General features: G+C 33.9%; 3 protein-coding genes across 3 annotated transcripts in view; 2 read left to right on the top strand and 1 right to left on the bottom strand.

Moving 5' to 3' along the window:
* The window catches only part of LOC136814452 (uncharacterized), a 792,139-nt gene that overhangs the window by 655,950 nt on the left and 120,168 nt on the right, over positions 1-16,021 (top strand). The gene's annotated exons all lie outside the window — the stretch shown is intronic.
* Positions 1-16,021, bottom strand: part of LOC136814445 (Fanconi anemia group I protein-like) — a 62,811-nt gene that overhangs the window by 13,057 nt on the left and 33,733 nt on the right. The window contains exons 34-42 of the mRNA XM_067070993.1: positions 5,535-5,637; positions 5,011-5,090; positions 4,400-4,513; positions 3,738-3,789; positions 3,059-3,135; positions 2,655-2,705; positions 2,212-2,280; positions 1,597-1,684; positions 854-975 (exon numbers count right to left, since the gene is read on the bottom strand). Of these exons, the coding sequence (XP_066927094.1) occupies positions 854-975; positions 1,597-1,684; positions 2,212-2,280; positions 2,655-2,705; positions 3,059-3,135; positions 3,738-3,789; positions 4,400-4,513; positions 5,011-5,090; positions 5,535-5,637 (756 nt within the window). The remainder of the gene's footprint in view (positions 1-853; positions 976-1,596; positions 1,685-2,211; positions 2,281-2,654; positions 2,706-3,058; positions 3,136-3,737; positions 3,790-4,399; positions 4,514-5,010; positions 5,091-5,534; positions 5,638-16,021) is intronic.
* LOC136814460 (uncharacterized) lies at positions 11,082-12,936 on the top strand. Its single transcript, XM_067071012.1, has 2 exons — positions 11,082-11,190; positions 11,649-12,936. Exons 1-2 carry the CDS (start codon positions 11,115-11,117, stop codon positions 12,893-12,895), a joined length of 1,323 nt encoding a protein of 440 aa, XP_066927113.1. The 5' UTR covers positions 11,082-11,114; the 3' UTR covers positions 12,896-12,936.

Raw genomic sequence — 16,021 nt, 5'->3', positions numbered from 1 at the left:
TCCGTTTTTTAAGGCGAATAAGAATTTTCCGGGAAAAGCCACTTCAGCCATTCTTTAGAGAATCTTGCCCTCCATCTTTGTACAAAAAATCAGAAAAAAGTAATGACAGAATTTTGCACAAAGTCCAAAAAACCCTATTTTTAGGCAGTTTTTGGCCCAAATTTGCCCAAATATACATTTTTTCGAAAATCGGGCTCCGACACATTTTAGGCATTGCCATTTTGCATCATTGTGCAAAAAATCAGAAAAAAATAACGAGTCAACATTGAGAAGAGCTATATTTTCTTATTTGGTTAAAGGGAATTTCCCCCAAAATACGAAAATCCGTTTTTTAAGGCGAATAAGAATTTTCCGGGAAAAACCACTTCAGCCATTCTTTAGAGAATCTTGCCCTCCATCTTTGTACAAAAAATCTGAAAAAAGTAATGACAGGATTTTGCACAAAGTCCAAAAAACCCTATTTTTAGGTAGTTTTTGGCCCAAATTTGCCCAAATAAATTTTTTCTCAAAAATCGGGCTCCGTCACGTTCTGGGCATTGCCATTTTGCATCATTGTGCAAAAAATCAGAAAAAACTAATGAGCCAATCCTGAGAAAAGCTGGTAACAGACGGACGGACGGACGAACGAACGGACATGGGTTAATTTATAGAACCTCCACCGGGGCACCCGGAGGTAGGTCCAAAAAATAGTTAAATAAGAACATATTTAGAACATCTTTAGGCTCAAAACTAAAAAAAGTTAATAAAAAAATGGATATGTAGTGCGTTGATATTCTTGATAAAAGTCTGACCATAGTTCTAAATGCCAGGAAATGGGAAACTCCCTTTTATAAATAAAACCTAATGTATTCACCTTGGTGATGCTATCTGCGCATGTACCAGGAGTGAAAGCTGACTGGACAAGTTCGTGTATTGATAACACGATACCGATCAATGATTGGCAGATCCTTTGCTGTTTGTCCTTTACAATGTCGTCTAAAGTAATAAGTCAGATAAAAAGTTACAAAGTTTGGTTCTGAATCATCTGAATAAGTTTGAGTTTATCGAACCCTGTGGTATTCATTATGCAAGTTCATCATGGCTTGGATCACAAGATGTACGTTTGGCTACGTTTTGTTTGGTTTTGATTGGCTGAAATTTCGTTCACTTGGCATTTGGGCACTTTCAAATGCACGTAGTCGTAGGGACGAACGTAGATTGTCGACCTATGTCGACGAATCGAATAAGTCTCTGGATTTAAGAATGGTTCGGAAAAGATTTCTTCAATTAATTTTGAGTACCTCCTAACAAAAAAAGGGTTTCCGCAGAATTTCTGCATTGATTACCCTTTTATCTTTAGGACTTTTAAATTAACCGAAGAAAAAGTTTTTTTATAAATTTCTCGAGTTCACTCACAGCTAAGTTTGCTGAGATTCAATTTAATCCTTTAAAGACACATTTTCTGACACATTTCTAATTTTTTACCGCATTTAATAAAAAATTAAAAATTTTAGAAAACGGCATTCAAAAGGAAGGAAGAAATAGGCGAATCGTGTATGATTTTCGCCAAATTTTCTTTAAAAATGTTTTTTTGCTTCTAAAGAAGATAAATGTTACCTGTCGTGGATTTACTATTATTTTTGAGTTTCGTGAGCACGGAGTCGATTTCATCCAAAACTTTCTCAATATGTTGACCAATCAGCAACTAGAAGAACGAAAATATCAAATCAATCATAATCGAATCAGGGGGGTCTTTATAGACGTTGGTTGATTTTGCACCTTTCCTACGGGTATTTAGTCAAATGTCTCGCAGTGATTATAAGAAACCTTTCTATAAAATGTCTCTCATTTTACAAAGTTCGCATGAGTAAATATTCAGGGGCGTTAGAATTGTTTGTACACTGGTTTCAAATCCATTCTATGTTTTTTTCCGAGGTGAAATATCATCTTAGGATGAGATACAAAACAGTCGTTGGTTGAATTGAGATATTTTTTAAAGCTAAATTTTAAAAGTGTATACAGAAAACTCATGAGAAGTTTCTTTCACAGACCTTCTTAGACAAAAAGAATCAATGATTGAAACGATTAGAATCATACGAGTACACTAAAATCATTTATATTATCGTGGCTTGGATCATTGAACGTTTGGCTACGTTTCTAGAGATTCTTCTGCCATCATCGGCTAAAAACTATAATTCATTTTCTTTGGTTCTGGGTTTTTTCTATACTTACAAAGATGGTTGGAACTGAATTCTTTTCAGTAATAATTTTGAAATGTAACGATTCTTCCACTTCGATATCCTGAAGAATGAAAATAATACCATAACAAATCGGTCAAAAACCATAAACTAGCAATACCAAGCAATACCATTTCGAATCCAAAATTGAGCGGTGAAAACATTACGCAATGACTCGAAAAAGATAATACAATCGCGTGAGTACGGATAACCTGGTATCGTATCTTTCTCTTAGCGCTTCATTTTTGTCTTTAGTCACGCCCCACAAAAGCTGTACACATTAGCGTACATCATCGACAGTGAGCAGATATTTAGGTTTTGTATAAAATAGTGAAAGTGATAATGTCCCGCATTCCAACAGTGTCCGAAAAATTGGATTGTCCAATAATTGAGTCTTAAATGTAAATATATATAAAGATTAATTAAAAGAAAGGTTACCTCATCTATATCACCGATACGGCTGTGAATGTCTTGACAAACTTTCGAAATCTAAAATACACGAAGGTATTTTCAAAGATTCTTTGCCTTTAGATAATTTTCTTTTTTCTTCCATCAGATGAATTTCGAATATAATGTTGGGTAATCATTATTGTTGTTCCCCGTGTAATCTTAAACCCCGTCGGAGTAAATCACTCTCTATTACCATTGATGAACCAAGAACTCTCTGAAAGGCAATCACTTGTTGGAACTTTTTTTCTTACGATAGCTTAATTTTTTTAATGTTCCGCGCCAATGGATACACGTTTCCGACTTAGATCCTCTCGGCTTAGATCGAAGGATTGATGATGTTTGGAACACGAAAAATTCTAATAAAAATCAAACGTCTAAAGGAAAGTACCTACCGTCGATAAACTTCCTTTACATTGGTGATGAAGATTCAAAAACTTGGTGAAGATGGTTTTCGTCAGTAATGGGTCATCTAACAGATAGAAAAATGAAAAGATTAAAAAAATAGTTAGAAGATCAAGGATATGAAATAAGAGTGTTTTCGAATACCAGTAGCCTAGCCATCAGTTTTCCGATATCATTTTGCTCCACCTCGGAAATGTTTATCCTGGCGAAGAAGTAACAACCTACTTAAACGTCGAGCCTTCATTCTGAGTAACGTTGATGTTTGGACAAGCCATTAAATTAAGCAACAATGGACAATTTGGGCCATTCCATCTTATTATCATACAAGGGATGGACAATTTTCCAGGGGGAAATTTTAGTTCGTTCACCCTCACTTGCAATTTTCTAAGGTTTTTTTGCAAAATTTCCTATCTTCCAGGGGTATCCACACATTTTCACGAATTATTTTTTGGTTTAAAAATAGGTTCGTACAGCCAATTTATTTTATGAAATGAGGATCAATTTCCAGGATTTCCTTACAAATAAGAGAATGAATACTTTTATAGCTTCGAAAATGGCTAACATACAGAAACATAAAAAATCCTTCCCGTAGTCCATAGTTTGACAAGAATGTGCGCACAAAACCAGAGAAACAGGATGAAAAAGTCTAGGTATCAGTGAATTTCTTACCGACAGAGTGATCAATACACAGCCTTGAGTACCACGAGTAAACTTGAACAACCTATCAACACAAGAATATTATAAAAATATAGTTTACAGTTTAACGTTAACATATGCATGATATACCATTTAAAATAGGTCAGAAGGTTGAGTTTGTCATTAAGAATCAAACTAACCTTCTATAGATTCTGGTCTGTAAAATGACATGGACATGCCAAGTACTAGATCTGAACATTTGAATTCTCACCGAAATGTCAAGTTCATAATAGAGTATAGCGTCAACAGCCATTTTTTGGGTGAAGACAAAAAATTCAAGATGTAGTGTTTTTTGGTAAAAGTTGAGCTATTGTGATGCATTCCACCTAATTTAAGGTCAAAAGTCCAAATTGGACGAACTATCCCCTTTGGAGGTAACGATTCGCACTAGAGGCAAAAAGTAAAGCTTGAGGTGTAAATTTCTAATCCAATCAGAGTATCTGGATTTTTCTAGTGAAAACTACAAGGGGTCGGACGAAACCCGTGTTATTCATCATCTCAAACTTCCTCTTTAGATAGCCTAGTAACCTGGATAAGAGACTTGGACACATTTTACACATAAATCAGTAATAGGCAAAGAACCTCCAAGGAGGGTAACACCCTTAAACAACATCATATATATAGAAAACTGGTACCTCAGTTTGATCTGCAAGATGCGGAGTGAGGTAAGATAACATGTTGATCAAAACTTGAGCTTCTTTCGGTCCCAAATCCTCATCTGGCGACATGATCACTTTCACTGTTAAACGCTAAATTGTGCGAAAAGTAAATACAGCCAGTTAAGTAAGAGTCTCCATAGCCCGAAGATGCGATAGCAGACGCAAGATTTGTCTCTGTTTTTTTTTGCAAGAGCTAAATTTGCCTGAAAGCTTAACCTTTTTAGCCCCAAGCTTTTTTGATTTTTGTAGCCCAAGGGGTGGGATCTACCACCCTCAATTATCTTTTATATAGAAGAGATTCTAGCCCCCCCCTCCATGGGGCTAATAGGGTTAAAATAATTAAGAAGAATTCGAGCTATTATGGAGATCAAGCTAAGTTGACTCCACTGTAACGATTTTAGTTATGGAATGATTTGTGGGCAACATGTCATCCCATTATTAAGGAAACCCTCAAATTGTATCATATACCCTTCTGAATTTGACCTCATTGTTCAAGACTTCATTTCTAAATGAGTACAACTTAAATTTCATTATATGAAAAAAAATCACAGAAAAAAATAGATTTGAGTGGAAAATAATCAAGCAACCTGCATTCTTCGAACCACTCTGTAAATTATGCTTCCTTGTGACGTCATGTCATTCTGGGAAACCACATCTGGGTGGAAATCTAAACGGGAAATCGACATATGATCAGAAAAGATTAAAAAACATTACCATCCTGGATGGCATGAAACTTTGAGTATGAAATTAACTTAAATCCTTTGCTTAACTCAAACTTGTAAAAAACATTTACGGTTTTTCTGCACTGTTGGCAGCGCGATGGAAGGATAAATAGAGATACCTAGAAGGAAAATCTTCCGTAGCTTGCGAATAGTTGCTTATAATCTACTTTACAACAAACCAATGTTTGAAAAAAAGATCATCTTTCAGAAGCATTGATGGAGTGGTCTAAAGTGTCAGCGCCAAAATCAGGGGTTCCCAGTTAGGATCCCGGATTTCCGTTCAATCCACGGATAGCCAGGCCGTGGATACCACGTGGATATCATAAAAACCATTGGAAGACTGTCTAAGAGTCCTAACAAGGTTATCCAGGTAAAATATCACATCTTACCCAAGCTCTCAAGAAGAGGTCGTATTTCATGAGGAAGGTGATTGCATACAAATCCAACAATACAGTTCAAACCTTCCAGACATATATTACCAAGTCTCTTGCCCTACAAATATGAAAAAGAGAACGAACATTACAATCGGATAAAAAAGTCGGTGCCGGCAATTAGAATTTTCATAGAAATTTAAGTGAAATTGTGACCCTTGAAAATATTCCCATAAGAAATTGGACTCCATAATGCCTAGAAAGTGTTCTTAACTTGTTCCCAATATTTAAGCCGTCGAGTTTGCTTTTATAAAAAATACAGTAAAACATATCTCAAGAAAAGGAAGCGATCGTAGTGCAGTGGTAGAGTATTCACCTACGGTTCGCAAGGTTGTGGGTTCAATCCCTACCCGAGTCATAGCAAAGATTCTCAAAATGATACTTGATGCCTCTCTGCTTAATGATCAGCAATTAAGAGAAGGATCAAGGGTTAGTGGGGAAATCCAGGGAGAAATGGTGGCACCCTCCCCTATCTTCGGATAGACAGCTATCGAAAGAGGAGCCTTCGGGTCGCCTCCGACTACGGTCGCAGACTTACTTACTAAGGAAATAAGGATCAACCCATGTAATTTCTTACACTAAAGCATATAGTACAAGGGGTCAAAGTTATCTATTGATAGCTTTTATAAAATTAAAAACAAAATGATTTTATTAAAGCTTGGCACCCTACTAATGTAAACTAAGTCTTTGCTTTAGGTTGCTTAGCGCGAGTAAGAATGAACATAATTTAAAATACATAAATCTAAATAAAATTGCAATCAAATTAATTAAAATCTAGCGTAAAGATAAACATACATATGTCTAGCTATATAGTTCTGTCTGATGACAATTGAGAAACTTTTACTGTGTTCTTCAATCTGGGGAAACTGAAATTCATCATTGCATATAACACAAGTCAACAAGATATGATTCAAAGAAAACTGGCTTTTCTGTTCGCAATTGGACTTCAACTCTTCTATCCAACGCAAAGCCCAAGAATTGGTAAGTAAATATTTTTTGCTGAATTGAATGTTGTGGTTTGAGTCGATTATGTATTCGGCTTTAATTCTAAAAATGTCCTAACCCGTAATAAATGTATTTGAAAAGTATAAAATTTCAAAGATTGGAAATAGCTCAATGGCTCAATCAATGTGAAAACGCATAGATAATAGAAAAACGAAATCTTCACCGTTGAAAATAATTTTTGATTTTCAAATTATTTCTTTTATTTTTCATCATAGAATCCTTGTTGGAAGATTTTCGACAGGCCCATGGCCGTGAAGAAACACTAAAAAATCTGGTATCTAGCAAACGGATATCGGATTATGCAGCGAATTATTTCAAAGAAATGATACTAACTGGCAGCCTTGACCAGGGCACTTTTATCGCATCGATGTTTAAGGCGAATCTGAAGTACACAAAACATCTTATCAATAGAGATATCGATATTGATTTAATGTCTATTCTAAATTATGAAATTGACAATCCGGCGAAATGTTTGCATGACATTAAAGGAAAACCAGGTCATTTGCAGGTTCTAACAAGCTGTCTACCAAATAATGAAATATGGAAAAACTTCTTTGTAATGAAATACAAGTATTTGCGTCCCTATCTTGTGAAAATGCAGTTTTTACAGGAATTGTCCCCGAGAAATGATACAGAGAGTAGAAATGGTGAATTACTTTTTCAATATCATTTCAAGAAACACGGGAAAAAATTTAAGAAATTACAATTGAGGCTTTTTGGAGAAAAGACCAAGTCAACACTTAAGATCTTTTGGCAACTTTACGTTGATGAGAAACTTTACATGAATACCGAGCTCGATAACGCAATAATGTTCAGAATATTCTACAGACCAAAGGTCATGTTAGATTTTCTCAAAAGAACACAGTACAACTTAACCAAAGATATATTAGAATATATTTATGTTCTAGCTAAAACATCGCACGAAGAAAAAAACAACATCAATGCAACAGAATGGACTTATTCTTTCTCTCATATTGAGAATTTTATATTGAACTCTTTTTCAGATGCAAAAAAACTTGTCTACGTGATTTTTAAATCGATATTCAATAAATCCTTAAAACATTTCGATGAAGACAAATTAACTTCATACATCGTCAAAACTATTGTTTTATGGAGATTCGAAGATGTCAATTTGAACAACTTCGACAATTGGCAAAATGACACAAAGATTTGGGAGGCGATTGACATCTTATTTAGAGATTTACTTGTAGCAATTGAAAGTGGATTCTTAAAGCATTATTTCATACCAGAAATTAATGTGATAAAACGTCTGGACGAGAATTTAAAAGTCAAATGTCAAAAACGAATAAAAGAAATTCTACCAAATTTGAAAATGATACTGGATAGAGATGATTTGAAGCAGGCAAAAGACTTTTTAGAAGAGATTTTGTCAATGGTATTTGATGCAATGGATACTAGCAAGTTACGTGACGTTGGCAAGGTCATACGTACAAGCCTCTTTTGATCAAGTAATTTATGTTATGAAAAAGGGGGCTAACCCTTACGACCTTAAGCTCAAAAGTAGATAAGATTTTGAAACCTGAGAAAGGCCCATGAAATAAAAAAAAATTTAAACAACGAAGGTAGTACAGTGGTAGAAGAAACTAGAAGAAGAACAGCAGGGAGAGGGAAAAGAAGATTTTGATGATTAACGAAAGCTTTGAAGAAAATATTTACCAATATAAATTATCTGATGACCATAAATTACATTTGATTATTTATTTTTACTTTGGACTTTTCCATTGTTTTGATTTTGGTTGCGTTTTAACCTATTTTTGAGTTAGAGTTTTGACGTAAGATGTTGCAGGGAAGAACATTGAAAGGCTTATAGTTTCTGATTAGTTTAGAAGAAGAATAAAATGAATTCGGGATTTATTTGAATTTTAATGAAAAACAAGAAGTTGGTTTTAATGAAATTTGATTCATATACTTTAATTTTCGGGTTTTATATTTTACAAAGATCTTATATGACATCCCTTACCCAATGGCAACAGCTCAAGATTTCCAGGCCATAGTTGAGAATAGATTCGTAATCAGTAGAAAGTTTCTGATCCAAATGTTGGTATTTTGAAACATGACTCCACAATGGACCATTTACCCGTTTACCCCATAAAAGATTTCCCTAGGCCTTAGCCAAAAACCCTCTCTCGAAAAGGTCTTTAAATACTTCACTCTTCAAAAGCAAATGGGTTTGGTAGCGTCACATAAAAGATGTCACGGATCCTAAGGTTTAGTCCCCTATTATTATAGGCATTTTTATAAATTATTTTCATTAACGATTGCCTTGTTTTGAAACCATTACAAAGTCCTCTGCGTCATCAAGAATTACTTATACATGTAGAATAAACTTCTTAGTGATTGATGTCTAGTTCTATTGAAAATTCTCGAAAGTCATTTCACGCATGCTATTTTTTTCTTTTTCAAGATTTCCAAACTTATCAAAGTACGTGCGCTATCTTTACCCTGGAGATAAAAAAGAATTAGTTGATGTCACAATCTATTTCTTTTTATTCCAAGATTTGCTGGTTAAGATTTCACTGATGTCTTTGGAACTTCGGCCGTCCTCTCATAAAAAGTCTTCTACTACATTGTACTTTTAAACGTTTGAATTAATAATAATATTGTCCAATAGAAAGTTGCATAAGTTCTATAGAATATACCACTGCTGGACTTCAAGCTTGGCCCCCTTTATACACTTTTTTAGAAATAATTATACATTGCTTAACAAGGGTAAGAGAACGAACATAAATGTCTTTTAAAGCCATTACAATCAAATCAATCGAATTAACGATTAACAGGGCCTTTCGTATCTATTAACAAAGTTCTGTGTGTTATCCGGGAATCACGGATTAATACAATTTATTGATGTAAAGTCAGCTTAACAATTAGGCCTGGTAAAACTTTTCATCTAAATCATAAATCTTTTGAACTCACTCAAAACTTTTGATTTTGACCAAAAAGAAGAACAAGAAAGCGTTGGCAGGGATTGAAAAGAAAGAGAAAAAAAACAATTTGCGCAAAAGACGAGCATTTCATCAATTCAAGATTTTAAATTCTTTTGCTCAGCCTACTGAATCTGGAAAGCTTTTTGAAAAAGGCTATGTAATGGGCAACAGTGTAAGCGATGAACCAGCATTACCGAAGTTTTGTGCAACATATTTTTAACAATGAAGGTAGTACGATGGTAGAAAACGCTAGAAGAAAAACAACAGAAAGAGGGAAAAGAAGATTTCGATGATGAAGATGAGAACTTTGAAGAAGATATTTACCAATTTAAATTATCTAATGACCATAAATTACATGTGATCGTTTATTTTTGCTTTGGACTTTTCCATCGTTTTGATTTTGGGTTGCGTTTTAACCTATTTTTGAGTTAGAGTTTTAACGTACGATGTTGCAGGGAAGAAAAAAGAATTATAGTTTCTGAAAAGTTTGGAAAAAGTTTAAACTATGTTCGGGATTTATTTGAATTTTACTGAAAATTAAGAAGTTGGTTTAAAAAAAAATTGACTTCATCTACTGTAATGTCCGGGTTTTATATTTTACAAATATCTTATATGACGTCCCTTACCCAATGGTAACAGCTCAAGATTTCCAGGCCATAGTTGAGGATAGATTCATAATCAGTAGAAAGTTTCTGTTCCAAATGTTGGTATTTTGAAACATGACTCCAAAAAGGACCATTTACCGGTTTGGCCAATAAAAGATTTTCCTAGGCCTTTGCCAAAAACCCTCTCTCGAAAAGGTCTTTAAATACTTTAAATACATTCTTCGAAAAGAACATGGTTTGGTAGCGTCACATAAAAGATGCCACGGGTCCTAAGGCTTGGTCCCCTATTATTGTAAGCATTTTCATAAATTATTTTCATGACAACGATTGCCTCATTTTGAAATCATTACCAAGGTGACTAGACCTTTGAGTCTCCAAGAATTATTTATACAATTTCTTAATAACGACTCAGGGAAACAATTTTCATAGAAAAATCGCCGTGTTGCTCATCATGTGATTTATGTCCAGTTCTATTGAAAATTCTCGAAAGTCATTTCACGTATGTTTTTTTCTTTCTTTTTCAACATTTCCAAACCGACCAAAGTACGCGCGCTAAAATTTTCACCGTCTTTACCCTGGAGATGAAAAAGAATTAGTTGATGCTACAATCAATTTCTTTTTATCCCAAAATTTTCTGGTTAAGGTCTTGCTGATGTCTTTGGAGCTACGACCGTCCTATCTTAAAATCCTTATAATACATTGTACTTATAAATGTTTGAACTAATAACATATTGTCCTAAAGAAAGTTGCATAAGTTCTATAGAATATATCACTGCTGGACTTCAAGCTTGCCCCCTTCATACAATTTTTTATTAACAAAAGTAAGAGAATGAACGTAAAATGTCTTTTAAATCCATTACAATCAAATCAATCGAATTGACGATTAACAGAGACTTTCGTATCTATTAAAAAAGTTCTGTGTGTTATCTGGGAATCACAGATTTATAGGATTTATTGCCGTACAGTCAGCTTAACAAGGAGAGATGATTCGAGGGAAACTAGTAGTTCTGTTTCAGATTACACTTCAATTCCTACATCTGAGAAAGGATTCCAGTATCGGTAAGTAGCTGTAAAAATTAAATTCTAAAATTGTACTTATGTTATTGTTCTTATTTTTTATAAGAACTATTTTATAAGAACATACAGGGTCCAGATTGCAGGAAAGTCGAAAATTTAATAATGAAGATGAGCCTGAAGTGACTGAGTTTTAAAAATTGAGGATCGAAGTTGTGAAAATAGGGCATAAGACCTATAATACCTCAGTTTTGTCATAAAATAAGAACATGATAAGATCAATTTGTGGCTCAAAGTATCAAAAAGTAAAAACAGCCGTGCCTGCTAGCATTTAATATCTAGGTCAAAAGAGGTGTTCATAAATTTTCAAAAAATTCACAAACTTAAGATACAAAGGTTCTTCAATTAATTTCAAATTACAGTATGACAATGAGCAGAAGAACAAAACCTGATCAATGAAAGGAGAATCAATTTCTTACTTCACACCATTATTTTCTTCATAGAATCGTCATTGGAAGATGTTCGACAGATTCAGGACCGTGAAGAAACACTGAAAAATCTGTTATCTAGCAGTACAATGGAAATCATCAAAAACTCGAATCGTGTACGGAATCATTTCAACGAGTCAATATTAACTGGCAGCCTTAACCAGGGTAATTTTATCGCATCGATGTTTAAGGCGAATCTGAAGTACACAAAACATCTTATCAATAGAGATATCGATATTGATTTAATGACTATTCTAAACTATGAAATTGACAATCCAGTGAAATGTTTACATGACATTAAAGGAAAGCCAGGTCATTTGCAGGTTCTAACAAGCTGTCTGCCAGTCAAAAAGACATGGCATAATTCCTTTATATTGAAACATAAGTATTTACGATCATCTCATATCAAAATGCAGTTTTTAAATCAAAGCAATCCTACAAAATATATAATCCACAGAAGAAGTGAATTATTTTTTCGATATCATTTCAAGAAACACAGGAAAAAATGCAAGGAATTCGAATTGAGGCTTTTTGCAGAAAAAACCAAGTCAACAGTTAAAGTCTTTTGGCAACTTTACGTTGATGAAGAACCCTATTTATCCTTTGAAGTAGACGTTGCTGTTATGTTTAGAATATTCCACAGACCAAGGGTCATTATAGATTTTCTCAAAAGAACACAGTACAACTTAACCAAAGAAATATCAGAATACATTTATGTTCTAGCTAAAACATCGCACGAAGAAAAAAACAACATCAATACAACAGAATGGACTTATTCTTTCTCTCATATTGAGAATTTTATATTGAACTCTTTTTCAGATGCAAAAAAACTTGTCTACGTGATTTTCAAATCGATATTCAATAAATCGTTAAAGCATTTCGATGAAGACAAATTAACTTCATACATCATCAAAACTATTGTTTTATGGAGATTCGAAAATGTCAATTTGGACAACTTCGACGATTGGCTAAATGACACAAAGATTTGGAAGGCAATTGATATTTTATTTAGAGATTTACTTGTAGCAATTGAAAGAGGATTCTTAAAACATCATTTCATACCAGAAATTAATGTAATAAAGCGTTTGGACATGAATTTGAGACTCAAATGTCAAAAACGGATAAAAGAAATTCTACCAAATTTGAAAATTATACTGGATAGAGATGAGTTGAAGCAAGCAAAAGATTTTTTAGAAGAGATCTTGTCAATGGTATTTGACAGAAAGGATATCAAAAAGTTAAGGGACGTTATTAGATTTTAAGCAACTTGAATTTAACATGACACTTGCATCAGAGAGATTGCAAGACAGGGCAGCTTGAGCAGCAATTGAGGCTTCTACACCCCTCTACCACCAGGGGAAGTTCCCCGGTGGGACCGACAGCATGGTGGTCTCGAATGAGTATTGCAGCATCGAACCTCAAAAAGCTCTTGCGAAATTGATAATAATTTGTCATCGCAGTAGTTAGTTTTAATTTTGTGTTTAATTATAAATGATATTCTTTTTCATAAATCTACAAGGTTTTTCTTAATCATAGAAACTCTTTCCCTCGAATCATAAAATCCATTTCTCACTAAAACTCTCCTTCATTATTATCACGTGAAACTAAAGTTAGATAAAAACCAAGAGTTAGTCATGACAACTTGAGATTTATGATACCTCTCTAGAACTACACCATATTACATCAAGCTGGTCAGGGCGGCCACGCCCCCATAGAAGCCCACTTTGTTGCAACGTAAAAAATTTCCCTACGCGTTTTTTTGTATAAGAACAAACTATATAAAAACATAAGGCTTTGATGGGCTAAATGTGAAGAAGAACAAGTTAAGAACATTTTAAGGCTTTGGAGACTCTAAAACACCCGATTTATTAAGAAAATGGACAAAAATAGTCACAACGAGAAAAATGAGAACATGTTAAGAACATTTTTAGGCTTCGCGGACTTGAAAATACCCGATTTATTAAGAAAAACGCAAATGAAAACGAACAGTTTGGTTGTTCTTAAAAAAAACGTGTAGTGCAAATTATCTTGTAAACTTACTAAACGTACTTGTTAATCCCTTTTTACTGAATATAGAGAGGGAATCAGGTCTATTTCTTAAATAACATCGGACACTAGAAATAAATGATGCTGGAGATTTATTGAAATTATTTATTAACCCTCTAAGGAACGAAATACGATATACCTCATCATCGCGTTCTGTGCCAAAAATTCTCGCAATCTAATTCCAAAAATACTAATGACGAGATATTTTGCAAAGACAAAGTTCACACAATACCGCAATTTTTGAAAAATTGTCATCTGATATACCGAAAGAAAGAAAATAGGAAAAAAGGAAATCGTCCAGCTTTGAAAATTTTAGCTTTCTACATTTATCGTTAAAAACTAATGCTTTTATGTTAGTTTTAGTTCGAAGGGAAAGAAAATAACATTTTCTTTTTGATAAAAAAAATCAGAATTTTCGAGCTAAAATAAAACTCAACACTTCACTAAATGCAGATGCTCTGGAGTTTTTACAACGTCAGCTACAGATTTCTTCCTGTGTATTTTACGAGCCAGTTCTATATTCGTTATATTATGCTTTACACCCCACAAAATACATGTGCCCTCTAGGTCCCGAAGGTCCCGAGGTCCCGAGATAAAAATCCCTGAAAAAGAATAATTGTACCCATAGGTCCCCAAGGTCCCAAGGTCCCGAGATGAGAATATACCAAATACACCCCACATTATACATACACCCCCTAGGTCCCAAAGGTACCGAAGTCCCGAGATGATATAGCGCTTGATAGTGAGTAATATACCCTTCGGTTATTAGTTCTTACAAAGTAAATAAGGGATGACGCACAATATGAACATATTTACTTTTCTTATACATTTCTACTTTATAAGAATCAAATCAATAACGCTTGATAGTGGGTAATATACCCTTCGGTAATTAGTTCTTGCAAAGTAAACACGGGATGGCGCACAATATGAGCATATTCATTTTTCTTATAAGTATCTACTTTATAAGAATCAAATCAATAACTCTTGATATATGATGATATACCTTTCAGTAATTAGTTCTTACAAAGTAAACAAAGGATGGCGCACAATATGAGCATATTTACTTTTCTTATAAGCATCTACTTTATAAGAATCAAAACAATAAGTCTTGATAGACGGTGATATACCTTTCGGTAATTAGTTCTTGCAAAGTAAACACGGGATGGCGCACAAATATGAGCACTTTTCCTATACATTTCTACTTTATAAGAATCAAATCAATAACGCTTGATAGTGGGTAATATACCCTTCGGTAATTAGTTCTTACAAAGTAAACAAGGGATGACGCACAATATGAACATATTTATTTTTCTTATACATTTCTACTTTATAAGAATCAAATCAATAACGCTTGATAGTGGGTAATATACCCTTCGGTAATTAGTTCTTGCAAAGTAAACACGGGATGGCGCACAATATGAGCATATTTACTTTTCTTATAAGCATTTACTTTATAAGAATCAAATCAATAGCGCTTGATAGCGGGTAATATACCCTTCAGTTATTAGTTCTTACAAAGTAAACAAGGGATGGCGCACAATATGAGCATATTTACTTTTCTTATAAGCATCTACTTTATAAGAATCAAATCAATAACGCTTGATAGCGGGTAATATACCCTTCGGTTATTAGTTTTCACAAAGTAAACAAGGGATGGCGCACAATATGAGCATATTTACTTTTCTTATAAGCATCTACTTTATAAGAATCAAAACAATAAGTCTTGATAGACGGTGATATACCTTTCGGTAATTAGTTCTTGCAAAGTAAACACGGGATGGCGCACAATATGAGCACTTTTCCTATACATTTCTACTTTATAAGAATCAAATCAATAACGCTTGATAGTGGGTAATATACCCTTCGGTAATTAGTTCTTACAAAGTAAACAAGGGATGACGCACAATATGAACATATTTATTTTTCTTATACATTTCTACTTTATAAGAATCAAATCAATAACGCTTGATAGTGGGTAATATACCCTTCGGTAATTAGTTCTTGCAAAGTAAACACGGGATGGCGCACAATATGAGCATATTCATTTTTCTTATAAGTATCTACTTTATAAGAATCAAATCAATAACTCTTGATATATGATGATATACCTTTCAGTAATTAGTTCTTACAAAGTAAACAAAGGATGGCGCACAATATGAGCATATTTACTTTTCTTATAAGCATCTACTTTATAAGAATCAAAACAATAAGTCTTGATAGACGGTGATATACCTTTCGGTAATTAGTTCTTGCAAAGTAAACACGGGATGGCGCACAATATGAGCACTTTTCCTATACATTTCTACTTTATAAGAATCAAATCAATAACGCTTGATAGTGGG

Source organism: Clytia hemisphaerica, unplaced genomic scaffold (assembly GCF_902728285.1).
Source record: "Clytia hemisphaerica strain Z4C2 unplaced genomic scaffold, Clytia hemisphaerica genome assembly, whole genome shotgun sequence".
NCBI lineage: Eukaryota > Metazoa > Cnidaria > Hydrozoa > Leptothecata > Clytiidae > Clytia > Clytia hemisphaerica.
Note: the sequence above shows the minus strand (reverse complement) of the source record. Positions and strands in the feature narration are given on the sequence as shown.

Bases quoted from the DNA above. Each gene is read 5' to 3' on its own strand.
- LOC136814460 (XM_067071012.1), top strand. From the start codon at position 11,115: ATGATTCGAGGGAAACTAGTAGTTCTGTTTCAGATTACACTTCAATTC. The intron at 11,191-11,648 runs GTAAGTAGCTGT...TTTTCTTCATAG, and splicing joins GAGAAAGGATTCCAGTATCG to AATCGTCATTGGAAGATGTT.